The sequence below is a fragment of the Lepisosteus platostomus genome, chromosome 26 (genome assembly GCF_059453375.1).
Source record: "Lepisosteus platostomus isolate fLepPlt1 chromosome 26, fLepPlt1.hap1, whole genome shotgun sequence".
Taxonomy (NCBI): domain Eukaryota; kingdom Metazoa; phylum Chordata; class Actinopteri; order Semionotiformes; family Lepisosteidae; genus Lepisosteus; species Lepisosteus platostomus.
The window spans coordinates 8477160-8501327 of NC_142636.1; the positions used below are offsets into that span (position 1 = coordinate 8477160).

General features: G+C 53.8%; 1 protein-coding gene across 6 annotated transcripts in view; it reads right to left on the minus strand.

The window, feature by feature from the left end:
* mef2d (myocyte enhancer factor 2d) overlaps positions 1-24168 on the minus strand; it is a 71670-nt gene that overhangs the window by 18440 nt on the left and 29062 nt on the right. For 5 of the 6 annotated variants that reach the window (XM_088620804.1, XM_088620802.1, XM_088620805.1 and 2 more), the window contains exons 2-4: positions 17442-17800; positions 11757-11960; positions 7509-7646 (exon numbers count right to left, since the gene is read on the minus strand). In XM_088620804.1, the coding sequence (XP_088476930.1) occupies positions 7509-7646; positions 11757-11960; positions 17442-17495 (396 nt within the window). In that variant the 5' untranslated portion in view covers positions 17496-17800. Of the gene's footprint in view, positions 1-7508; positions 7647-7845; positions 7981-11756; positions 11961-17441; positions 17801-24168 lie in introns of all 6 variants that reach the window. The other variant, XM_088620803.1, reaches the window with a different exon arrangement.

Genomic DNA, 24168 nt, shown 5'->3' on the forward strand with positions numbered 1-24168 from the left:
ATAAAACAACAAAGACATTCAAAGGATACATTTTCCAGATCCGAGGAAGAGGGAAGATTTTCAGTGTTGCACACTATAGTTCTTTAATGCCCCCCTTTAATAGTATTGAACAACCCTAAGTTTGATTCCCCATCCTGGCTCGTGATCGGCTTTTAAAAGACTTTGCCAAAGCTTTTCTTTGTGTGTGTGGAAGATTATATAGGAAAGGAATACGGAAGTAAAACCGAAGTGGAAGTGGAAAGCCGCGGCTCACACCAGGAATAGACAGTCAGAAGAGAAATAACAGGAAAGAGCCCCATCGCTGTCCAAGGGGGCTGCTTTCGACCAGCACTCGCAAGAGCGCCGTTCTTTTCCCGGAATCATGAGTCACCCTGTTCAAGTTACAGGCAGCCGGCCATCCATCACAACGGGAACTTTTTGTACTGGTGGAGCCTTATTAGAGCAACCCATTTTCCCCTATTCCTCCGTGAATGGGGAGGCTATATTTAGAATGTGGGACAAGAGTGTCCTCAGATGTCGTGAACAGGACCCAGTTTGAAGAGCTGGTGAAAGTCATCTGGCTTCCCCCCCGGCACCACGGTTCTCACATGCTCTTGCCCTCCCTTCCCGCGAGCTCTTAGAAAAATCGCTGCTGTTGTGTCTATGGTTTTTTTTTTTGGAGGGGGGGGCGGGGGGAGTGGTTGTGGAGACTACAAGAGAATTTTAAGTGCTTTCATTTTCGCCGACGGCCAACGGACCATGGCGCGGCATTGATATGGTTCCCCTCACACCTCCCACCCCTCAAACTAGATGGTGCGTGGTGAGTGTGGGGTGATCTAGAGATTACAGACCTGAACCCAGGTTGTGCCAAACAACACAAAACCCAGCACAATCCAAACACTTCCAGGATGCAGAACTGTACAGTGCCCTAGCTCCATATCAGACCTCCACCATATGTCTTGGATGAGGTCATACAACTTCTATGACATCACTAGCTAACTAGGTAAACCATGATTGGCTAGCCCCCACTCAACAGCTGGACAGTCATTGGCTGTCCTTCAGGCCTTTGGCAAAGCAGGCAGACCTGCACAGGAACACACGCAATGACACAGAAATCACAAGGTTAAGAAAAACAAACAAACAAACTCAGAATCCATTGTCAGGCGCACCCAGGCAGACCATTAGAAAAGCTTACTCTGGTGTAACGTGGTAAAGTGGCGGTACAGGGAGGTCAGACGAGTACGGTGTGAAATGGCAAAGCAAACCAATGTGTAGCAATAGCGTGAAACCACAGGAATGGTACCACACAACTGTGCCGCACAAGATACCACAGTAAACCGTTAGAAAAACACAAAAGGTAGAAGCAGGTAGTACAGCTTGTCCCCCACTGGTTAGTAATGCTGCCGTACCTGCGGGGGAGATATAACCTGGCATACTGGACAGGTGTGGGTGAGGGGAAGGTGGACTGGTCCACTGTATTTGGACTCCAGCTCCGCATCACAGCTGCACACTTTAACAGGGCAGCTGGCCGCAGACTTTGCCCAGAACCTGTGTGGCTTTCGGAACCGGCGACTCTGGTATGGGTTAGGATCTCCGCCACGTACTTTTCTGAGCCACAGGGTTGAGTGCCCTGCCACGGGCTTCAAGAAAGACTTTCCCCGTTCCTGGGAACGCAACATGGCAACACCTTGGGCCAGGCAGGCCAGGTCGGCACACGGTGCGTTGGCGTGTGTGTTGGGGAGGGAGCGTCTCCGAACGCCAGGGTCCATAGTATTGGCAGAGACGGCCACGCACAAACATGCTGGCGGCATGCTCCAGCACTCCACAGTGTCAGTCAAAGCCAGGCGTTAGTGGTGGTGTGGGTGCTGTGTGGGAAGTGAGGCATACAGCACTTGATACTGAAAGGGAGGCTACAGTTGCTATGGGTTTTCCGGCCCCTTCAAACTGCTGCCACAGTCGATTAAGCGATTAAGTCTCAATTAAGTAATTGAGGTGCTGCGAAGCTCAGGGTCTTGCAATCAGAAGAGCCAAACGTGACCCAACAGCCCGACGGGCTTCCCCACACAGACAACGACAGCATTTCTTCACGGCTGTGAAAACGGCGACATTTCCTTTCGTTTCATTCCGAGACGTCCGGAACTTTGAGGGAACCAATTTTCTCGGAACTGTCCACTTGCTTTTCAAAACTGATGGTCAGAGTCTAGTGAAGTGTCGAAGCAGCTGTTGAAATCCTGCAAATTCCAGGTGTAGTTGACGAGCCTGCCAGCCGCCTGGTTTGGTAAGGACCTGCTGTTCAAGCAGCTGTAGTGTCCAGGGAGCTGCGGACTGACCGATGTGGGTCAGTGCGAGAATTTGTTCCCCATCCTTGGCCAGTTCGGTCGGTCCGCTAGTCCAGAGAGCCAGCGTCCACCTTATAACCCTGCTGAGCCCGGCCTGAGTTTGGGGGGGGCTTGGATTTCAGAAGACAGGCCCTCCTCATGGGTGTGGGGTTTTAAACATCATGGCGGGTGAGTGTTTCCTCGCTGCCCCGCTGTCCACTGGTCAGCAGTGTTCAAGGGCATTAGATGAGCATGACATCGGTGGAAAATGCTCAGAGCCTAATACACCAGGAAGAGCCCACTACTGCTACAGGTCCTCACAGTCCACAATATATTCTAAATATCTCGGATCCTTCCATCTGCTTTATCTTCTGCAATGAATATTTTCCATGCATTGACTACCGTAACAAAGCACATGCTTTATAACACAACTGCAATTACCACGTTATTCAAGCTGGCTCTGATGCTTGCTGACGAATAGGCAGGGTAGCTTCTCTGATAACTTATTTCATTTAACCATCTGGTTTGCAGCGGTCAACTGTTTAAGGATAAAAATCAAAGCTTCCTCAAATGACTCCGTTTCACCACAAGGGGTGAGATGCAGCTTTTTAGCAGTTGCACCAAAGGTGGATTACTGAAAATGGAGAGTTTTCCTGCAGGATATCAATATTTATTCTTAATGAATTGGGACTGTAACTTCAGTTTTAAAAAGGTGAAGATCACACCTCTTAGCTTATTAGGTGCTCTCTTTTTTAATAGAAAAAGGGGTTAATTATGCAAATGAATACATCCCCATTAGAATAAATGGGTATTACTGTATGTCATGATTATATTTGTTCGCACATTCTGAACATATTAGTGGTTAGCACAAATTTGGCCCCCTATCTCCTGTGTTATACCCTCCATTGCAAGCCCATTTCTTTGTTGTACAGGCTGCTACACAACTAACCCATTTTTCTCATCTGCACTCCACTCTGGTGAATTGCGCTGATGTGCTGCTATCAAGGCAAATTAATTCTATGCCCTACTTTTCTCCTCTGTGCCCCAGAAGTCTGCAAAAGTTACCGTGTTCTCCTGGAAAATGAGTGCACAAGCATGTTTTTTCCCCTTCTCTTTAAGCTTCATTTGCCCGATTCTAACTTGTCCCATTCTCCTAGTCCCTGCCCTGCTGCTCTGGCCAGGGAGACTGAAAACCCTCTGCTCCTCGCCCCCATCACCCAGATGGGAGCGTACCAGATGTCTCAGGCTGGACGCCCCCCCTCTGACCAACACGGATCACAGCTGGTTGTGCGATACAGGCCCAGACCCAGTAGATAGCTTCGGTGTGTCCCTCTTCTTGCGTTCCATTGTAACTCTCTATTCTGGCTAATTCCTAGTTGGTAAAAGATCCTACGCCTTAGGGCCAATTAAGTAATTAGGGGATAACTCAACTTACTAGCTTGAATCAAGTCAATCCTGAGGAAAAGCTGGAATATATTTCTGAGGTCGTGTTCTCTCCCCATGTTAGTGCAAATAGCACCCAAGCCCTCCCTGGTGCACAAGCGCTCTAGATGAAGACTTCTTGGTAGTTAAAAGATTGAAATTAAAAAGAAGGGTGTCATTTAATCAGACAGTATCTCACCCCGGACCCTCAGGGCATGACAGCTAAGGGAGATCAATTTTTAGCAGCTAGAAGACCTGCCAATCAGATAAAGAGCACTAAAATAAAACACAGGAGCCCAGGGATTCAGTCCTGTGTAAATACATGAACAATACCGGATCAGGAAATAATAACCGATGACTGTTCTAATGCATGGAGAGGGAGAGGAGAAACTGAATGAGGCCAATTAAGTCAATTAAAAGCTCAGATGGACCCTAAGCCATCTAGATCAGGAGGAAGAGCCAGGGCTTTAGAACCACCTGGGAAATGGAGGACATCTGTATTTGAGGAGAAAGCACAGGCTGCGCTCCTGTTTTTGTAGAAACTTTCCAGTATTCTGCAGGTGAAGTCGATATCAAAGGAGCACTCCGAGCTGGTGATGAGCACTAAAAACCACGGAGCAAGGCGGGCAAAGGGTTGGCAGCCTGCTGGTCAGGCAGAATGAATGTGGGCCCCATGGCCACACATGGATGACCAGGACTCTCAACAAGCAGGTGGACAGAACAGCAAGAGCCGGAGGGACCATCAGTCTTGTTTTCCCGATTTCCCAGGATTCCATGCCATCTCCGCTTGTCCGACAATGCGATCAACAACATGAGTTCCAGGAAAGGCATGGGTGGCAAGATATGCTAAGGCAGGGCGAGCAGCCCAGCAGGGTCTGTAGGTCCCAGCAGCATACGTCTTTCGTTCACTTGCTCGATGGGCCCTTGAGTCTTTTGTGCATAGGCCCGAAACGGCCAAGTTTAAGGAGCCCTCCAGGACCTGCATGACTGTTATCCTTCGGAAGCAGACTTGGGGAGCCCTGTTCTGGGATTTAAGGAGGGATGTGCATCCCATCAGTCCCTATCTTGTCACGTCAAGGCTACAGGCCGTGCCTGTGGGAATAGTGCTGTATGCGACACTTCCTGTGGCCTGTGCGAGGTGTGTACACCAAAGAGGGGAGGGGGGTCTCTGCTGCAGAGCACGACAGCGTGAGCTGTTTCAGATTCCGCCCTGGAGTGGACAGGGAGCTTGACTGGACTTGAGGAAAGCACCGCGGCAAGGGAGTTCGGACACGACTGCAATGGCTAGGAAACACAGTCTGTGGCTGTTGACTTGCACCTGTTAACCCTAGCCTGCTACTGGTGCCACCTTCCAGTTCTAGATACAGCTGACAAGCTCCGCCAAGAGGGATCTGCTCAGCGAAAGGTGTAAACTGCCTTGCAATGTGCCGTCACGAAAGGCGCTGCATCACATCATTTTTACGACGCATTAAAAATTTGCAGGGCCAGGTCAGAAGACAAGTAATTGTGCATTTGACTGACATTACCATCATAATGTAATGAACACAGAGAAAGATTCATGACTTAAGACATCATTCATTTGTTTTAAATTTGACTCTAAATTTGCATGCGAGTTCCAGACACATTTAAGCGTGAAAGCAAAAAAGAAAATGTACTGTGTGATTTTGCTCTAAATCAGTGATTCTTAGCCTTTACTACAGGTGCACCTCTTTGGGTGTTCTTGCACCCCTGATCAAAAATTGTTGAATTATGGTTCACCTTCTAAAAATAATCTGGCCTGTTTCACACCCCCCCAGAGAGGGCACCTCACACCCCATATTACAATCCGCTGCTCTAAATTATTAGCTGCGAGTGGGGAAAAAAAAGTTAAAACTCCCAATCAGATGTCCAGAGGGTTTGTATGGATAATAGAGCAAATAATCCAGGCAGCATTTGGGGGTAGAGCTCAGGGCTCTGATGTCCCAAATGGAAGACCACAGGTTCAAATCTCATTGAGGATTCTGCTGGAGGTTAGTGCCCTCGAGCAGAACTGCTCTAGTAAATACCCTGCTGCAGAACAGATTCTCCAGGTCGCCCCTTTAATTGGGAATCTGTTCTCAGCTGACCTACAGTATCTAGTTAAATAAAACTTAAAAGAACCCTGAAGGAGTTTAAAGAACAAGGGCATTAAATGAGAGAAGGCCATTCGGCCCTCTTGGATTCTGGGAAAATGGAAAAAGAATGCAGTAGCATAGCATAGGAGACCACAGAGGCCTTTCGCGAATAAGATGCACAGAAAACTGCAGACTGCCTGTGAAGATCAGTATGGATCGGTCACTGAGGAATTCTAACTACTGTCAAGACTGTCGGTAATGATTATAGTGGTGGCAGTCAATATTGCGAGTTCATTAACAAGTAGCGCGCGCGTCCTGCCCAGACAAGCTCCCTCTGTTGGCCAGGGTGACGTCTCTCCAGAGCAGAACTCCCAGAAGGCTCACGCGGTCTTGACACACAGAGCTGGGCTTCGAAGGGGCAGCCCAGTCCCGAGCGCCTGCTGACTCCCAGTACCTGCGTGTGCCGCCAGCGATTTCTCTGTGCCTCCGATCCTGCGGAGAGTGATGAATGCCATGGCAACCGGACTGTTCGAGCAGTCGCAGCTCGTGGGAAGAGTTATGGATGATCTCTGACTAAGAGGAAGTGGGTGTGGGGTGGGGGAAGGTAATCACTGACGCACACCTCAGCACACCGTGCCCAAGATTGTGCAGAGCTGGGGAGCAGCAGAACCTCAGGAGCCCTCTTTGTTTACGCTATTCAACATCTATCTGTCCATCAGCAGCTGGGACCCTGTGTTCCCTGCAAGCCTGGATTGCACTGTACACTCCACAGTAATTGAACCACAGTCGCAGTTTGTGCTCAGCCCTCAGGCAGAACCTGGTCTGCGTTTATCAAAGCTATGGATAGCTGCAGGAGATCATCTTAAAAGATAAAAGAATTATAATCCACCTGACAGATCCAAACTTACACGTTTTTAGCAAAGGAAAGGAAATGCAAAACCCTTTCCATGTCTTCTGCAAATGCTAACATTGCGAAGGCTGTGATGCATAATTACTGATAACAGATATGCGGGTGTCAGTTTGCTGATCGCATTCCCTGCTAGTTTTACTGCATGAGTTTTTCTTTGCTTTCACACCCCTCGCTTCTGAAGCTCTGATGCTCCTGCAGCTGCTCCCGAACTCTCGAGTGCTACAGTAGGCCAAGACATGGGCAACAGCACCCCCTCTATGGCATAAGGTGACTGTCCTCTGATTAGAGCAAGGGCACCCTGATCAGGGGGTGGGCATGTACTCCAGACCACAAGAGCCTGAACGATGTGATGCCTGATGCCGTCCCCAGTTGCAGGACTGCCTTGAGTTTAGGGGGTGCTGAGGGGTGTGTGTGTGTGACTGATCCAGTTTTCAGCCGGAAGGACGGTTTTTGCCAGGGATGGCGAGAGTCTGGTGAAGGTGAAGTCTGTCTAACGCTAGGCATGGGGAGGAGGGGGGAACCCTAATATTTTGGATGACGTACTCCTCTCATTCTTAATCCTTCCCAGCCACATAACTCCCCAGCAGGAACTGAAGGCAGAGTCGCTGACGGCACAGAAGGGACAGCGAACTAGCAGGCGAATGAAGAGGCCATCATCATCATCATCATCATCATCATGCTGCTCTCCCCTCGCCCCCCTCTGACAAACACACCTCTGCACAGGGCTTGGAATGGGGGACAGGGGAGGGATTTCGGGGTGCTCTCATTCCCCTAGCGAGTACTCACTGACAGTCTATAGCTCTGCATCATTTTATCAAACTCCTCGTCAATTTTTTTGTACTTCTCCTCTGTGCGGGGGGTGAGGGAGAAGGGCTCCTCGGGGTCCGGGCTCTCGCAGTCCCGATGCTCCTTCTTGCTCAGAGCCTTTTTTTCGTTTGTGATGGGGGGGAGGGGGGGGATGGCCGGGGGCAGGGGGGGGGGGGCGAGAGGGGGTTGAAGGAGGACCCCCCAGGGGGAGAGACCAGCCCGGACCGGATGCAGGCCAGACAGAAAGAGAGAGAGAGAGAAAAAGAAAAAGAAAGAGACAGGAGGTTAGGAGAGGCGCAGGGGAGGCAGTACTTACGTATCTCTTGAAGAGGATGTCTAGGTCTTCGTTAGTCTTGCGGTACTTGTCGTCGGTCAGCGGGCTCTGGTCGATGGAGTCGTCGCCGTCGGGCTCGGGGCTGTCGCAGCCATTGAACCCTTTCTTTCGTAACGTCTGCGGGAAGCCAAGCCAGGGACAGTTTTATACCCGCGCCAGGATCAGCTGGGACTCTGCCCTGGCGTCGCCTCACTAACCCGCGTTACCGGGGTTTCGGCCATCGCTGAACTACCGGACCCGCGCTCAGAGGCCCGACCCGCTCGTGCGACTGTGGGAGAGACCGGGCCGCACCCTGCCTTGTTGGCGACCCCTGGCACAGTCGGTCACTGCTGCAACTTCGCCACACACCCCAGGACTGGAGGAACCAACTACAGCCGTTTCCAGCAGCCAGGGGCCCAGAAACCAGGGCTCTGCCAGGCTGACTCTCGCGATCAGAGGAGGAATCTTTAGATTCTGAAACGCAGCCTGAAAGGATCTACTGTATTTATTACTTGGGTCAGAAAAGAAAGAGTTTTTGCCCGAAGCGGAGTACTTTTCTTCAAAGAGGCTAGCTTTTAGGGGAAAAAAGTCGCATGACAGTACGGAAAGAAAAAGCCCCACCTCTCCCCTTCACTGCCCAGGGCCCAGCCAAAACAGCACTTCTCAACAGAGTGTCCCCGTCCTCAGAGCAGCGCTCGACTGGAACCACGAACGATGTCTATCATCGCCGGCAGACCCGGGACTAAGTTCTCAGACGCTCGTCTCGGCCTGATCTGACTGGCCAGGCGGCGCGAGTGACTGACCGAACGTCACGTCCCATGTGCTGCTCCGCGCTGACCAGGTGGTGTTGGGGGAGGTGGTGGGGAGGAGGGGCACTCAACAGGCCATGGATCTGCAGGATTCTGGGAGACCAGTGAGCGTCGTCCAGCCCCCCGGCTCCTCATCCCAGATCGGGGGGCAAACCGAACCGGATCGACTCACTCGCTACAGAACACCGCGTATGGCAAAACCCCATTTCTCGGAAAGCTGAGATCTCCCCACCCCCCTATCCCGGAGGGGGGGGGGGGGATCTGGGAATAATTCCTCAGCTTCAAGTGGCTCTCCCGAGGACTGGAAAAGCCGAGCACACGGAGGACAAACGCCTTGGGCGCCAGGAGGTTTAATGGAGTGAGAGAGGTAGAGCCGGGAAGAACAGCGAACGGAGAGCAAGGGGAGAGGAGTGGGGAACGACAGCGGGAGGAGAGAGAGGGGGCGAGACAGGAGGGTGATGGGAGGAATGGAGAGCAAGAGGCGGAGTGAGTGAAGGAGACGAGGGACGACGGAGGGACAGAGCACGAAGGAGACGCAGAAGGGAAGAGGAGGGATGGAGAGATCCAGCTCACGGGAGAAAAAGAGGAGCCTAGGTGATTCCATGCGAGAGAGAGAGGAATATATTTTAATTAAATTAACTTGGATTAAGACAACGCAGGGTAATATAAACACCACGTGCTGAGGGGAGATATCCTCCTGAGCTGCTTAAAGGAAGGGCATTCCCCCTCCCCCCCCGACTCCGACTCCGACTCCGACTCCGTGATCTGGATCAGCCGAGCGGATTAACCGGCAGTGGCAGGGCGAGCGGGCTGCCTGTGCTCCCAGCACGTGCGCCCCAGTGTGTGCCCTGGGGAGAGTGTGTGTGTGTGTGTGTGTTTGCGTGGGCGCCTCAGTGCGTGTGCCTGTCTTCGCGCATCGGCTCTGAAGCATGTGTGCACTCGGGCACAGGGGTGCAGTCCCAGCAGCCTCTGACAGCGCGGCCCTGTCTGTGCGTGGTGGCATCGCGGCTTGTGTGTGTGTGTGTCTGTGTGTGTGTGTGTGCGCATCTGTCTGCCTCCAGTCAGCGTGGAGATCTGTAAGAGCCCGTTCATGGACAAAGACAAACAAAATGAGTTTTGCTGATAGACAGCAAATACACACGGATAAACGGATGACACACACACACAGAGAGACAGGCTGAGACCGATTGGTACACTCTGCCCGTCTGGGTTGAGTGTGCGAGTCCAGCTCGTTCGATTTCTCTGTTCCCTAAGTCCATAGGGTAATTGCAATCCTGTCATTACCCACCTGTCCAGGGACCTTTCCATTACAGGTAGAGCACTGGAAAAGTACGGCACGGACTATGGCAGCAAAGTCACAAGCGTTCCTGCTGTGCAGATGCAAGGGCAAGAGGGAGTCACCCCTCCCCCTTGCTACTGACATTCCGGGAGCCCCTGAATATTGCATGATGCCCAGAGAAACACTCACACCCGCACAAGGGGCACTCAAGCTTGAACTCCTGTGCCCCCGGGAGCCCAGCCCCGGCTCTCACATCTGTCAGAAAGACTCTGAGCAGCGGGGGGATTTCATAGGAAAGCCACCAGCTGCCCTCATCCAGTCCCACACCGGCTCCTGGATAAAGCAGTCTGCCCAGGCCAGCTCCCCATCTCCTGTGCTGAAGATTCTCCGAAAAACCCGAGACCCCAGGAGCTAATTCTCCATTATATACGGATGAATTTGAATTATATGAGGAATAAGAATTCCTCCCAATATGAGGAATATGACCTCATATTCCTACCACACCCCTCGAGTATGTAACACTTTTCACCATGTGCCCAGAGCCAGAGGCCTATTTTGAAAAAAAAACCGCAAACCACAGTCACCTTAATGTTTCAAAACGGCCACTCAGCAGTAAAAAAGAAAAACCCAGAACTGTATTGAATGTGGTTAGACCCCCTGGGTTCGAATCTCCGTCTCAGACTGGCATCTCAACAAGTGTTGAAACCCCAAAGGCCACTGGAGTCCAGGTGTGTTAACGCCCTCACTTAACGCTACAGCTTCATACGCCCATCCGACTGGGAAACAAAACAAAATTGCCAATGCTCTTCAGATCTGGCCTTGCTCCCACAGTCCCGTCCGGGAGGGTCTTCGGCGGGCGGCTGTGCCACGTGCTCTGCTGCCCCTTACAGGAGAGCCACCTGGAAGAGCGACTGGGCACTTGCTGCCAGTGGCCAGCAGGAGTCGCTGTTGCGCAGGGCACCAAGAGAACGCCAAGGATTGCTAATCCCTCGCCCCTGTGCCCCTGCCATCCTGTGAACACCGCCAAGGTCAGCCAGAGACACGACCCAGGTTCGAGTCGGTGATGTCCGGATTAGAGAGCTCATCCCTGTGCCTCCCCAGAGCGCCTTCACACCCCGAGCCATGTGACAGACCTATCACCTGTTATTAAGCTGGTTTAAACTGGCTAAGCATTTTGTATTTAAACACTTGCCAGTAGATCTTCAGTGGGTTCTCCAAACTCAAGATTCTTCGGTTTTCAGAAAACGACCCACTAACACACAAATCAGAACTATGGAAGCATGTTCAATGATAGTTAAGCAGCTTCGGATATTTGATTTGTTGAATGTTATACAGTTTTTTTCTTTTGCTGGCCTGAGGAAATGAGGTTTTAGAAATACACCGATTCCACTGGGATACAGGAATCCGGCCCTTCCTCGCCCCGTCCCATTGCCTTCCCAGGCACCCACCGCGGGGCGGTCTAACCTCGCCCGCACTGGGCCAGGGCTGATGGGATATCTCCCATGGGCCGCCCTGCAAACGGGCCTGGCCAGGGCCTGCCCCGAACATGGCCCTACGGCTGCAAACGCTTCGACAAAATAAGCCAGAAACGCACCCCCCAAAAAAACAACATATGTAAGTAAGCAGTGAAATTAGCATTTTGGTTTTAATACCCCGTGCAAAACACGAAATGAAACATCTGTCTTCTTTGGCATGGGCTAAACTTAGCACTGGCAACTTATCTAGGGAGAGTCAGACAGTAATAGTGGAAACTGGAAGTGGGAAATGGCTGACCCCCCTCACTCAGGAAACCCCAGCAATGCCCCCCCCGGCTCAGGGCTGTGTACCTCGATAATGTCTGCGTTGGTCCGACTCTCGTGGGGCTCGTTGTACTCGGTGTACTTGAGCAGGACTTTGTCCATGTCTGTGCTGGCGTACTGGAAGAGCTTGTTGGAGTGGTTGAAGATGATGAGGGCGATCTCGCAGTCGCACAGCACGCTCAGCTCGTAGGCCTTCTTCATCAGCCCGAACTTCCGCTTGGTGAACGTCACCTGGGGAGAGGGAGAAGGGAGGAGACAGAGGGGAGGAGATGGAGAAGACGGGGAAAGAGATAGGAGGAGACAGAGGAAAGAGGGAAAGAGAGAGGGGGAGGGACAGAGATGAGGAGAGAGAGAGAGGAAGGGAGAGCGAGAGAGAAGTAAGAGGGAGGACAAGGTCAGGGGGGTGGTGAGAGCGAGAGAGAGACCAAAAAAAATGGGGTCAGTGACAAAGAGCGACAAATGCACCCCTGAACTGTCGTTTCCTGTAGAACCAAACACATAAAGAAGCAGGAACCAAGATTCCCACTCCACAACAGTCTGATCCATTTCCAGTTTTACAACGAAGAGCTGCTAATGAAGTGGTATTGCTGAAGCTCAAAAAGAAAATCCACGCACATGTATTCAAAATCAAGGTTGTTAATACAAAAAACACATTATCCAGCAAGAAATGGCCACCCTGTGGTGCACGCTCGTGGACTAGACCTGTGCCCTCTCTCTCTCTCTCCCTACAGCACAGTACTTGCAGGGGTGCTGCCTCGTTATCTGGGGGGGTCAGCCAGTGACACCCCCAGCCCTGGACCTCCCCCATCGGCCACCAACCTGTTTTTATAAATATCAACAGAGATAATGATCGAGTAAAAAGGTGGATGCTGCACACTGGTGGTGGAGGGGATCCCCATTACCTGTAAAGTGCTTTGAGTGGAGTGTCCAGAAAAGCGCTACTGAAGTGTAAGCCATTATTATTATAAATTATTATTAAAAACAAAAATAAAGTGGACAAGGTCGCAGACACGAGAGGGGAAATAAGGAGGCGTGGCGGGGAAGGGCACGCCTTGGCGGATCTTGGGCTACCCAGAATTCCCCGGGGGAGAGCTCCGGTGTGCAGACACCCCTGCAACAAGCCGCAGGTGTGAAGGAAAACACAGCATCATTCCAGGGTTATGGCTTTGCACGGGGTTTCTTCTAAAAAACAAACTTTAAAACGAGGTCTTTTGAGTTCTGCTCTGGTTCCTGCAGTCTCCCTGGGCTTCTCAGCAATGCAAATCTGCATTTGATCACAAAGCAGTCAGCAGCTCACCTGTGTGATGGCAAACCTCTTTTTTCGCAAAACGTATTGGAGGCTCGAGAACAGCAAGGGCGCCAAGTGCAGTTGCGAGGAATGGCTGTTTCACTTCTCCAGGATGTGAAAGCAGGCGCCGGTGTCCCCGGTCTGCTGTACCGTGTTTCTGACGCAAGCTCATCGCAGGATCCGAAACGGCCATACCACAACACAGAACACAGCTGGTACCTGCACGCCAGGGGCTGGCGTCTCTCGGCCTTGTGCGGGGCCTGACGCAGACGCTCGGGAGGAAGGCCATCAACATTTTTAAAGCCGCGCACTGCAGTGGGAACTGTTGAGGTACGGAGGAGGAATTGTGCTTTTTTTGTTTGTTTAGGGAATGCGAGAGGGGAGCTTTGAAGACTTTTGTCTCGGTCGCGGGCTCTTTCCTCTGGCCACACTGCTGGAGAGGCGCCGCTGAGACGCATCAATATCATCGGCAAGTCCGGGAGAGCTGGAACAACGATAGGGAGGGAGGGGGGATCTTGTCCCCAGGACGCCAGGAGGCACAATCCACAGGGGGGGAAACTCTCATCCGCTCTCTTTCCCGCTGGCGTTTGGAATTCCGGCTACTCCTCCAGAAAACAAACGAGACGAGACAGGCCGGGCGGCCTCCCCCTGTTCATATAACCTTTCGGCTGCTCCCGTTTTCTCCTCGAACGCTTCCCTTGGTCCCCGCGAACTGGCGTCCGAGACTCTCGTCCTGCTGCGCCTCAGCGTCGGGGATCAGACACCGAGACGATAGGTTGAACAGGAGCTGGGCGACCCCCCCCCCCCCCAATATCACTCCTGGGCGGCCCGGTTTGCCATCCAACAGGGTGCCCTGAGGCTCTGGAAATTCATCCGCCCAGGTCTTCACCTGGCAAAGGGTATCACAGCCCCAACAGCCTGGAAAAACCCGCTGGACAGCCGAGGAGGACCAGGGCAGGCAGGGGCTCCTTTTTCGCGGCCGTGAGCTTTCAAAGCTTTCTATGAAGTGCAAAACCTCGTACGTGTATAAAACAAGGCAGATGTGACGCGGGAGGCAGATTCATAAGGAAAACAGGAAGTGGGAGTCATAAACACTTTCTACACAGACTCGGAGGCAGGGCCCTTGATATTTAATCCCCCTGTGTGCTCAGCCTGGGTATTTGGGGGGATTACACAGAACTGATCTCGCAGGTCGAGACCTGCGCCTTTGTTATGTAATGGGCTTTGGAGCGGAACGACATGTCGACCCCCCCCGTGTGGACATGACGGGATTATCTTCAAGAGCTGGGGGGGGGGGGAGGTCATGTGATGGTGGCCTCGTTTTTGTTTTCTCCCCCCCTCCCCCCTCGATGCATGCATTAACACCGGGGCTGTGCCACGCTGCTCTGGCCCCGGATCTGAACGACAAGCCCGCACCAGGAAGGGGAAGTTGACGGCGGCGGACGCTGCCGGGTGTTGTTTTCATTTCTCGCCGGTTTCAGATCCCTTTAACTGCACTCCGCCCTTATTACCTCCCCCGCTCCCCCTTCCCCTCCTCCATTTCCGTGACAAGTGACTATTTCAGCACAAAAAAAGGAACATTTTGGGGAAGCAATTCAGGGTTGCACCACATCCCTTGATAAAGCAATGTTGCGCACCAACGATATATGTCCCCCAGGCATTTCCTGTCACGCCGAACTGAACTATTTTGCCACAGCTTTTTTTTTTTTTTTGACACTGTACAAACTAACATGCTGCATGTTTTCCCCCCAGCAGCAGGGCTCTTGGTGAGGGCCGCTACAATCTTCAGTCGATGCTACCTGACATGTTCAAGCCGTCAGATGCCTCTGACGTGAGCCCGGCTTCAAAGCTACAGACACGGGCCCCCGACTCCCAAGGAAAAAATTCAAAATCAGAAGAGACAACGAAGCAAAACAGTGCAGCTGAGCAACAGAGCTTCTCCTTCAAACTCCTCAGACTGAAACCCTCTGTTTGGGGAAAAAAAAAAGCCCACAAAAATAGCAAATCAGCCCAGGACGAGACGACCCCAGATTGCTTCAAAGGACAGCAAGTTGCCCAGGAGGCGTGCTGTGTGATCGCCACATCAGCTCATCGCGTGGCTGAAAAAGCAAACGGCATGAAAGGGGGCTTTTCATGGGCTCTGGAATGCAGGGCCTGCCCTGTCAGCTCCAGCTGTAAGGGGTACAGAAACAGAGCCCAGCCGGCACAGGGAACCCACACTCGACTGGGAGTTTCCCCTGTCGGGATGGGAAATGGGAAACGCACATGGTTTAGAGGGTGAGGTACAGTACCTTGGCTCTTCCAGTGTGCTGCTCCATCCCATTCCTCTGCCATTCAGCTCACCTACAGTTTTCCTGTATTCTATTCCATTGTCCGGCCCCATTGTCCTGCTCCAGTTCTGCTGCCCCAGAATTCCAATATATAAAAATCCCGCAGACGCAAAATACAGAAAACAGACAGTGCGGCTTAGCTTTATGCAGGGCCTGATGCAGGTGCTGGTGCACACAGACAAACAGGGGGCACCACTCCTTTTTATACTCCAGGTTTAGGCTCAATGCTGCAAATGAGTGAAAATATCTCTGCAGCTCTTTTTCCACTGGGGCCACAAATCTTCATTCGATTCTTTATTTGGCCCAGAGTCCTAGAACTGGCATGCTGATCCACTGACTGCAGAGCCCAGCTCACACTGCACTGCCTGCAAGTAAGACTAGCATGCAGAGTGAAAAATCAAAGGGGGCTTTTTTTTCCCCAGAAGGCAGCGCGTGACGGGGAGACAGCACCCTCGGGGCACAACAGGAGGACACAAAGGCAAAGAGAACGGCAGGGAGAGGACGACTGGCAGCCTGGCCTGCTCACGCTGCTGTCAGAAACCAGCACATCCAGTCTGCTCCACTCAGCAATGCACTGATTTCCACTCTGCTATCCATCCATCCATCTGTTATCTGCTGCTTCCAATCCAGGGTCGCGGGGGAGAGGGAAGCCTATCCCAGCAAGCAACAGGCACAAGGCGGGGTACACCCTGGGCGGGACACCAGTCCATCACAGGGCAACACACAGACAAACACACACACACACACTCACGCCCGAGCCAACCTTCCCAGAAGCCCATAAACCGATCAGCATGTCTCTGGACTGTGGGAGGAAACGGGAGCACCTAGGAGGAAACCCACGCGATACCAGGGGAGAACATGCAAACTCCACGCAGACAGCACCCCAGGTCAGGGGTGCCGACCCTCGGTGCCTCTTCCCTGCCCTCCACTATATCCCACTCAATTCTATCCGGCTCCCTCTGCACCCAGCTCACGGTCCACGCGATTCCACTGCGAGATCGCACGAGCCAGAAGCGGATCCACTTTCGAGCTGTGGTTTCTGCAGACCCGCCTGCTTGGTTAAACTGCAATGGGGCTGCCCCTCACCCTGCAGGGTCTCCTGGCAGAGCGCTGCCCACCAGGCCCGCCCCCGCCTGTGCGCGGGGCGCGGAGCGGACACGCGGGAACGGCAGCCCGGAGGAGGATGGCACCCCGACTCTCCCCGTCCCGTCCCGGACGACGGGGTGACATGGCCTTGCCCGAGTGGTCCCCTCGGCCCAATGCCAACATGGGGGGGGGGCACAACCGCGCACGGCCCCCGTTTCTACAATCCGGCCCGTCACAGCGCGATGTGATTTTCCGACAGCTGCCCCAGGACCCCCCTGCCCGTGTAGTGAGGGTCTCTCTCTTGCCAGCTGCAAACTCCCCCCCCCGCCAGTAACTCAAATGCAAAAACACACTGCCTCCTGCTCCCTGGAGGCAGTCACGGGTTCGAGCGTGGCAGATAACTGAGAAAGCCCTGGTGGCGAGACGCGCGCCCCGGCCGAGGGCAAGGCGGGATTCGTTCTGCCCGGGTCCTCTCGGCTCGTAGCAAAACAGCGCCCCCCAGAGGCCGCACTGTCCTGTAAAAAAGGTGCTGTTCTTCAGACGAAATGTAGAACAAAGGTGCTGACTCTGCGGTCGTTAAAAATTAGGGGTGTTACCCTGGTGTCCTGGCCAAATACCCCCCTGGCCTTTACCAATCACACCCTCCTAATAACCCCCATCCCTGAACTGGCTTCATCACTCTGCTCTCCTCCCCACTGAGAGCTGGTGTGTGGGGGGCAGACTGGAGCATCATCCAGGTGGGGCTGCACACTGGTGGTGCTGGAGGGGATCCCCATCACCTGTAAAGCGCTTTGAGTGGAGTGTCCAGAAAAGCACTATAGAAGTGTGAGGAATTCTGAATGATTATTATTAAAGGTCTCAGTGTTCTTAATGGCCTGCTTGTTTCTGCTGCTCTTTTAGCTCACAGGACACAATTGGACACAAAAAGCCTGGAGTCTGGTCGCGTGCAAAACAGCCCTCACACAAGGCATTCCTGGCCAAGAAACTGGGAAGCTGCCATTGTCTTACCTGTCTGTTCCGTTCATCCGTGATCCGCTGGATCTGAATCTTTTTCCTCCCCATTGTCCCGGGATTGCGCTCGGAAAAGGGGGGGCGTCGTTCAGTGATGGGGGTATGGGGGAAGGGGGGGGGGGCGGTGGCGCTGGACTCTTCCCTCTCGGACCGTCCCTGTTTTCGAGAACGCTCCGGGGCGGGGGTATGGGGGGAAAGGGGGGGGAATTGGGGAAGAAAAAAAAACCAAAGGGGGTAAAAAAAAAGCCGGCTGTGCGGGGGTCGTTCAGTTCATGGTAGGCCTGTGCCGGACGTCCGATCGCTTCCCAAAGTGACTTCTCCCCCCCCGAGCTGTCTCCGCTGGGCTGGCGTTACTCCTGGAAGAGCGGCAGAGAAAGAGAACGTGTGAGAGACTGAGCCTCATCGGCCGGAGCGCTGCGCCTTCGCCACGGTGACGCTCCTGCCCACCCCCTCCCCTCGGACCGGAACCCTCTGTCCCTGCAGGACACCGGCGTTCCTACACCCATCGTCTCATCGCCATGGCTTCAGGCTCAGCATCGGACTGGGACTAAAGGAGTTCAGGACATCATTGGGGATGGAGACAAGACAGGACTTGAGCTCTGAACGGGGCAGACCACGAGGTGATATCATGCCCAATTCAACCCTGGGGACTCCGGAGGTCAGGATCACCAGTGAAACTAAGCCCATAGGAAATAAGTGGAGGGAGTGCACTCAATGCAGAGAACTGGAGGCATCTTACATTAAGATTGGTGGGTGGGTGTGTGGAACAAGCTGTCCAGCTCTGACATCAGACCCGATTCCCTTCGATCACGACATCCCAGGATCAATAAGCTGCTCGGATCTTAACAATCAATATGGACTGAACGACCTCTCCTGGTTGGTAAACTCTCTTAAAGTTATCAAGGCTAAGACTACAGGCTTAAGGTCTTACACTGATGAAGCAAAGAAGTCTCTTGGTTATGTGAACGCACACACAATGTTAAAAGTATTCTGGCAGACACAGAATTAATAATATTATGCCGAAGGTCTGACAAGGATTATTCAGTTTGCTTATAACAGTGGAATCCCTGGCAGTGGGATCCAGCTTCCACACAACAGCCCTGCAGCTGGAACGAAAACCTACGACTACGACTGCCCAGGTGAGGGGGGGGCACTACGACTGCCCAGGTGAGGGGGGGGGCACTACAGCTGCCCAGGTGAGGGGGGGGGCACTACAGCTGCCCAGGTGAGTGGGGGGGGGCACTACGACTGCCCAGGTGAGGGGTGCCTTTTGCACCCGACGCTGTCTCCTCTCCGTGGGGTGGCCAAGTGTGCACGCAAGGCTGACCGTCTGCTCTCCTCTGTGTGTGTGTGTGTGTGTGTGTGTGTGTGTGTGTGAATGGAAGTTACGCAGGAATGGCAACAGAGCCAGTGGATATTTTAAACCCTGCAATTACTATTCATGGATAAAAATGTAGGCCCGGGTCATAAAAATAGCATCCTAAATATATACACGCGTGTATACATCGCACAGCGACAGGGCAGGCGGATTCCCCCCACCGCAGTACAGAACACAGAAGCGCTTCAGTGGCTCTCGGTATCGGGCAGACCGCAGCGCCGCGGGGGGTGATCAGGGCAGGGCTGCAAGGGGGCTGGGGGGGGGGGGAGACCCTGCGACCGGCAAAACCCGAAACGGACCGAACGGCAAAGCAGAGTTCCGCCCCACGTGACTGGCAGCTCAGGGGCTATACGGGAAACTAGCGCACTTCTCAAGTTCCTCATGCTTTTGCATACTTATCAGCCCGGGTGACCCGTGAGCTATTACTCTTCATAAAAAAAAGAGGGAGGTTTGAATGGACCGTGGCCAGGATATTTCATGGGAGTTTCAGACACAGCTAACAAACAAAGCTGGGGTTTTTTTTATTTCACAAAGGAGTGTTTTCAAGACAGCCAGAGGCTGTGTGTATGTGTGTGTGTGTGTGTGTGCGTGCATGTGAGGACACCTCTGTCGACTGCGAGTGATGTCAGCTCCTTCCCCTTTCGCCAGCCCGGGCGGCAGAAGCCTCTGTGCTCGGTGCCCGCCGTGGCCCAGTTCAAAGGCAGCTCGCCCTGCGGCGGGCTGGGCCAGCAGGGTGGGGGGGGCGGCCTGCAACATGAAAGGATCTGTTTATCAGATGAACCCAGCGGCCCTGACCACAGCCCCCCAGCTGGCCTGCATCTCAAAAAGACGCCTTTTTTTCTTTCCTTGGGTTTAGGGCAGATCTTTATCGGCGCGGCGCGGCTTGCAATCGCCCGAAGTTCTCGCGCCCGCCGAAGAGGTGCGGATCTTCCCACAACCCCCCGGGGCAGGATTGGCCAGACCGGTCCTTTATCTGCACGTCCAGCTTTGCGCCCCACAATCCATCCCTCAGGACATGCAAACTCCACACGGACAGCAGGACAGGTCTGGAACTGAACCCAGGGCCTCAGCCTCATTGCTAACCACTGCTCCACCAAATCAGCTAAATAAGGGTGAGACCCAGATAGAATTAAAAGCATTGTAAGGGTAAAGTCCAGACCGGAGCCTGAGTGGGCCCACCAGGCCAGAGTTCATCCTAGTTTCTGAGGGGGCTGAGGGGATGCCTGTGGCTGCACAGCCGCTGCGCACAGATGAGCTCATGGAAACGGGAGACTTTCCCCTGCTGGACCTACCCTGTCCACAAAAACGCCACAGATCTGCGCCACAGTGCAAACAGAGAGCACAGACGCGGCGCAGCCCTATTGCAGTACGAGCGCCACCGAACCCAGCAGAGTCTCTGGGGGTGCCCTCGTCCTGCACCCCACCCCTGCCGCGTGGCTGTTTACATCAGGCCCTGCCCCTGTGTGAACCCTGCTGTGGCGCCGAGCCTCCTCAAACTCTGCTTTAATTTGCTGATTTTAACATCAGAGCACTGCGATCCCCTGCCATCCAGGGGACACAGAAACACCTGGGCCTGCAAGGTCAGCCATCTTTGTGCAAAGCAAAGGGAGAGCTGCCTTCGCCCAGTGCCACCTGCTGCTAACACAGCGGGCAGGCTGGGCAAGAGAAGCGTTAGGGGAGGTCTGGATGAGCGACAGGTTTCTGAAACGGAGGTGGGGAGGACAGGAGACCAGGTGGGGGGGGGAGCAGGCCTGAGGTCCGATCGAATTGCACGCTACCGCCAGCCAACCGCTGTCAAACCCACTCGCACCTCCACCCCCCCTCGTCTACAGGCACCCCCACGCTGCGCTGCGCAGGCGGGCAGACGCGCGGAAGCAGGTGCACCTCGCAGAGTCTGGCAGCGCTCGCCCTCGCCAAAGAGAGGATGAAGGCTCTGTGGCGTTGGCACAGACTGCTCGGCCTCCCTCGGCGTCTCTGCTCCCTGGTGTAGGATTCTGTACCGATACGTCCTGTACTGTGCCGTGACAATCTATGCTCTTATCGCTCGTGCTACAGCTATTCCATGTGATCTCCGGGTGGGAGTTTTTCTCCTTGTGCGGAAGAGGCCGAGATTGGATCCATTCAGGCGGGGCTACGCGCACTGGGTGGCGGTAGCTGGAAATCCCGCCTGCGAAGCCCAGTGACCCAGTTCCTCGGACCCCTGCTGATGACCGGTGCCGAGCGCAGGCGGGCTGGGGGCGGGAGGGGATGACTGTAGGTCCCTCAGGGTGTCCCTGAGCTCAAATCAACACGCTGCCGCCTGGGGCTGCAGATCTGAGCAGAGCCACGGCGCTGGAGAGCGGCCACGACAGCGCAGGGGAAAACAGGAAAAAAAAACCATCAGCCGGACAGCAGGCGATGCCCAGGAACGTGTGAGCAAACCGCCGAAGCCCACTCCTGCCCGACTCGGGCTCCAGTTCCTCACCGGGGGAATACAGGAATCTGTGCGTCTACATGGACCGGGCTGGTGGTGGGGGGGGAACTGTCCTGCTGATCCGCTGCATTCAAGAAATAACGCCGAACAACCGCCGCTCCCCTCGAGAGACACATTTTTCCCACGGACTGCAGATCTGATTACTCCTAAAAAGACGCCAAACGCAATGACTCAGGTCGGCCGCTCGTTCCAGAAAGGTAGCTGGCTCTTTTACAGGGCCGGCCGGTTCTTCCCCGGCTCTCGCTGCAGGCCAGAGGCTCACACACAAACCGGACGGGCGGACTCCCAGCGCTCAACGCCGCCCCGCCGCCCCGATTCCACCCTGAAGTGAAACATGGAGTGTCCCGCTCGTGGCACGGGCTTACAGACCCTAGAAGATCCTGCAGCTCGTACGTTATCAACGGCATTCCTGCTCCTGAAATCAAATATCGGGTCTCTTAATGGAGCAGGAGAAGGATGAATGTTTCTTGGGTAGCCCCGACGTCACAAAGGAGTTAAAGAAATCGCCACTGAGTTCTGGCGTTCGAGGCGAAGGCTTAGTCTGGCAGGGCGATGCAGCACCAAGTGGGCACGTGTGGCACCCAGGTCGACTTCAGCCCTGGCCTCTCCCTGCCCTTCATTGCCGATTGCTCATTGGCTATTCAAAGCCGTCAGAGCGGTGTTTTGCGGGCAGAGCTCTAGCCTCGTGCCACGCGGGACTGCCAGTTCACATCCGCAGCGCTGTGCCCATTTTCGAGGCAGGCCCCCCCCCCCAACCTCAGTGCTCCAGGCTGAGCCCCGCCACCAGCTCCGCTCAGGGGGGGGCTGGGGAGGAGGGGGTGGGCTCACAGTGGCTTTCAGAGACGGACAAGGCCCCCTGCCTCTCACCTCGGGCACGTCGAGGGCGTGCATCTTCAACGAAATCGGGCTTTAAAGAAACCTGCGGGGTCGGGCTGAGAAAGCAGAATGCACAACCAGATGCATATTTTGGGCCAGACGTGCAGGCAGACAGGCTAGTTTAACCTGCACCTGAGTGATGTGGGACGGGGGCTCTCTGACATTCTGTCCTGACAGTATCTGCGACACCCAGGGTGCATATTCGTGTCGTGGAGCATCGCCACGGGCTAGAAGGTGTCTTCCATCGCATTTTGGGGTGCAAGCCCCCACCCCCATCTCTGACAACTGAAAAAAAAAAAAATCGCCCTGTGCCCCCTCAGTGACGTGCTCAGCGCAAACTCGTTCTGCAAGCACATTCCTCAGCGGGGAAACGCGAGGATAGGAGGAGGGCCGCTGCAGGCAAGGCTGCAGTGATGAGCTTCAGAACCCTGTGCGTCACTGAACTCCTTCCCCCCTGTTTACTTTCCCACCTTCTGGGTCTTGGGTTACGCTGACGTTTTTTTGTAGCCTGTGGCCAGTTACTCAGGTTCCTGTGGTTTCTCTTTAATTTTCCCCTGAAGCGCATCACGACAAAGCAGTTGGGCCAGACGTAAGGACCAAGGTGTTTCGTCTGTGCCGAGCACTCAGGAAGGGTGATTTGGGAGACCCCAAACGGCAACAGGCCTTGCTCATCTGAATGGAAATTGGGCAATGTGGTGCAGGATTAGTTCTCGTTGGGGTGTTATGTGCAGCTGAGGCCAGGAGTACGGTCTGAGCAGAGAGAGCACAAGGGAATCGGGACAACAGGAAAAGGCGTCACCGGTCTGAAGAAAAGGCCGTGGTGTAATGCGGTGTGACCATGCGCTGGACGAAGCTGGCCCTGGCTGTCCACCTCTCCCCCTGGGCTCAAGAACATGTGGGCCTGTCGTCAGGCACTGCTGTCTCTGGCTTTCTGTTTTGGAGCACATTGGTGATGGTGAATATCAGCCACAAAAACTGCCACAAAACTGCACTGATCTCAGAAGCACTACATCTGCAAAATCTTGAAAATATTAGAACTGGGGATTTATCTCTACAGAAACTATAACATGATCACCAGTTCATGAGAGAATTACAAGCTCAATTCAAATGGAAATGCCCGACTCCAAGTATAATACTACTGGCTAAATAAAAAAAACACACATCACACCTCCAAGCTCAATTTCTCTTAGAGACACAGAAGATATCTACCTACACACGACACCTACTGAGGTTTCAGGTTGTTACAACGCCAGTAACAATTAAATGTCTTGTATTCTGCTAAGCACATGCCTGGCTCGTGTCCCCAGCGTGGACACTGCCCCAGTGAGAGAAAGCAGTCTGGACAGAGAACAAGAAGTGTGCCTTTACACAAAGAGTGGCAGGTGTCTGGAACAAGCTGCTGAAGCAGCTCCCATCAGACCTTTGAAAAAACTGTAGGATCAATTAGCAACTCCTAACCAAGATGGGCTCCATGAGGAGACGGGCTCTTGTTTTGAGCATTTCTTACTTTTTGCACGCACCTTCTAAGTACAAACTGTGTGCGTTCTTTCTTGACCATGCAGGGCAAAAGAGGAATGATCTGCAAATGAGATTTTCTCTGGATGGCTGACGAGGGTGGCTGGGTTAGGGAAAGAAATGAGTGGTGCGCAACTCTCTAAAGCCTACGTGCCACCAAAATACTCCCCCCCCCCACACACTCCTCACTTCCTCCTGATCTGTCCCCAGGATGAGAGGAGGATCCATGACAGCTAGGGCTACCTTGCAATTAAGGAAGAGACAGCAAGGCGGATTCTAGGGAACACGAGCGACTGGAAAAAGCATGGAACTGCGGAAGGAATCCTTACGGACAGAGAATCTTACTGGGACAGCGATGCGGAAAGCGCTGCGCCGGCCTGCACCCAGAACAAGGAACTCGCCCACGCCCGCCCTCGGCAATGCAGTCGGGCCTGTTGGGCGACACCTCCGGGACGCGCTACAAAGGTGCCATTATTGTCCTG